The 2,500-nt window shown below is 41.6% G+C and overlaps 1 protein-coding gene across 3 annotated transcripts in view; it reads right to left on the bottom strand.

Annotated features, from left to right (window-relative positions):
- LOC100334158 (voltage-gated potassium channel subunit beta-3) overlaps window positions 1-2,500 on the bottom strand; it is an 81,317-nt gene that overhangs the window by 6,391 nt on the left and 72,426 nt on the right. For all 3 annotated transcript variants that reach the window (XM_073951655.1, XM_073951656.1, XM_073951657.1), the window contains 3 exons: window positions 1,469-1,512; window positions 1,295-1,381; window positions 756-841 (listed from right to left, as the gene is read on the bottom strand). In XM_073951655.1, coding sequence (XP_073807756.1) covers window positions 756-841; window positions 1,295-1,381; window positions 1,469-1,512 — 217 coding nt within the window. The remainder of the gene's footprint in view (window positions 1-755; window positions 842-1,294; window positions 1,382-1,468; window positions 1,513-2,500) is intronic.

The raw sequence follows: 2,500 nt of genomic DNA, 5'->3' as shown, positions 1-2,500 counted from the left end.
TTGTTTGATGTGCAATTCACAAACATTTGTAAAAAAACAATTAAGTTATCTTTATTGATTTGTGTTGGCACAACATGAAGGTATTGTGAGGAACCTGGAATTGTTCACAGTGTGATGGATGAATAGGATGGATGGATGGATGAATGGATGGGTGGGTTAGTGGGTGAATAGATGAATGGATGGATTGATGAATGGGTTGGTAGATGGAGGGATGGATGGATGGGTTGATGGATGGATGAATGGGTTGGTGGATGGATGGATGGGTTTGTGGATGGATAGATGAATGGGTTGGTGGATAGATGGAGGATGGATGAATGAATGAATGGTTTTGGTGGATGCATGGATGCATGGAAGGGGTGGATGGATGGGTTTGTTGATGGATGAATGGTTTGGTGGATGGATGGATGGATGAATGGGTTGGTAGGTGGATAGATAGATGGATGAATGGATGGATGAATGGGTTGGTGGATGGATGGATGAATGGGTTGGTGGATGGATGGATGAATGGGTTGGTGGATGAATGGATGGATGGAGAATAGATGAATGAATGGGTTGGTGGGTGGGTGGATGGATGGATGAATAAGTTTGTGAATGAATGGATGGATGTACGAGTATAGATGGATATTGTGTATACTGTTTTCCATTGTAGGTACTGGTATATACACATCTGGTCATAATGATAAATGCATCATATTGTATGACACATGAATGCTTATGGGTTGATCTTTTGCGTATTGAGAGACTTCAGATCCTACCATGATCTCCATGGCGCTCCAGCGTGATGTGCCCCAGTACATGGCCATACCCTGGTTTATAACAAACGTCATGGCACGTACCACCTCTGTCAACACAAAAGCCCAGCAGTGCACATGATCAGCGACATGGCATCAGTTCAACCCAGGCTCACTGGAAATATGTGCTCAGGGCTTCATTTTTAACAACTGACAAATATGTACCCTGGACTACGTTTCCTTGCAGTTTTTGTTTTCACAAATCCACTAGAGGGCACCGTAAGGAGTTTTTGACTATCTCAAATACATTATGGGACACGTGTTCTCATAGGATATGTGCCATTTCTCGTAAATCCACTAGAGGGCATATACATTGCAATAAATATTTACGTATTTCTCATGTGTGTCGTAGCGTTCATTTACACCTAAAATGCAGCCATATGTACATATTTCTCAGTTCTCAAAAATGTACACCAGGGCACATTTTTCCAATGAGCTTGTCTTGCATTAATTATGCATTCATAGCACATGCCGTAAAAGATGTAAAAAAAATAATAACAGACCTTCCATGGGGCTGTTCACATCACTTCGGTTGGCAAAGACAATATCCACGTAATCCAGCTGTAGTCTAGACAGGGAGCCTCTGAGACCTGCAGATACAACACCATCAGCATCCACCCGCTCTGTCATTCTTATTATTACTGTTATTATTATCACATTAATAAACAGCACTTCACCTTCTATGATGTGTTTTCTGGACAGGCCTCTCTCTGTCTCTGCCCTGAGGATCACAGATGAGTCAGAGAGGATAGAAATGAAGTCAAACAGAAGAGGAATACATTCTCACAGCATGCTAAAACGTAGACTATATAGTGAAACTAGAATGACGTTTTAAATGCACATTTAAATTTTGCTTTGTTTGAAAGTAGCACGTAAGATACAAGTTAAAAAATAATAGTAATATTTTGTATTTTGGTCACACTTATGTGTCCTAATTTGGAGTGTGTAACGATTGTGTAACAATTGATGACCAACTAAACTTCTCTGACCACATTTCTAGAACTGCTCGATCTTGCAGATTCACACTCTATAACATCAAAAAGGTCCGACCCTTTCTATTTGAACATGCAGCTCAACTCCTTGTTCAAGCTCTTGTTCTCTCCAGACTGGACTATTGCAACTCTCTACTAGCCGGGCTTCCAGCTAACTCTATCAAACCTCTTCAGCTGCTTCAGAACGCAGCAGCACGAGTGGTCTTTAATGAACCTAAAAGAGCACATGTCACTCCGCTGCTCATCCATTTGCGCAGGCTGCCAGTTGCTGCTCACATCAAATTCAAAGCTCTGATGTTTGCTTACAAAGCGACTTCTGGCTTTGCTCCTTCTTATCTGCTCTCACTTCTGCAGATTTATGTGCCCTCCAGAAACTTGCGTTCTGTGAATGAACGTCGCCTCGTGGTTCCATCCCAAAGAGGGAAGAAATCACTTTCGCGAACACTCACGTTCAATCTTTCCAGTTGGTGGAATGAACTACCTAACTGCATCAGAACAGCAGAGTCACTCGCTGTCTTTAAGAAACGACTAAAAACTCAACTATTTAGTCTCCACTAAAAAAATTAAATAAATAAAAAAAAATTCTTACTAATGTTTTGCTTCTTATGCTGCGTTCACAGCAGATGCGGAACGCGCATCAAGCGCGAGTGATTTACTTGTTAAGTCAATACAAACGCACGAATAGACATCCTGCGGTGCGATACGCTTGAATGGTGC

This window comes from Danio rerio, chromosome 5 (genome assembly GCF_049306965.1).
Source record: "Danio rerio strain Tuebingen ecotype United States chromosome 5, GRCz12tu, whole genome shotgun sequence".
NCBI classification, from domain to species: Eukaryota; Metazoa; Chordata; class Actinopteri; order Cypriniformes; family Danionidae; genus Danio; species Danio rerio.
This window is presented reverse-complemented; position numbering and strand designations above follow the sequence as displayed.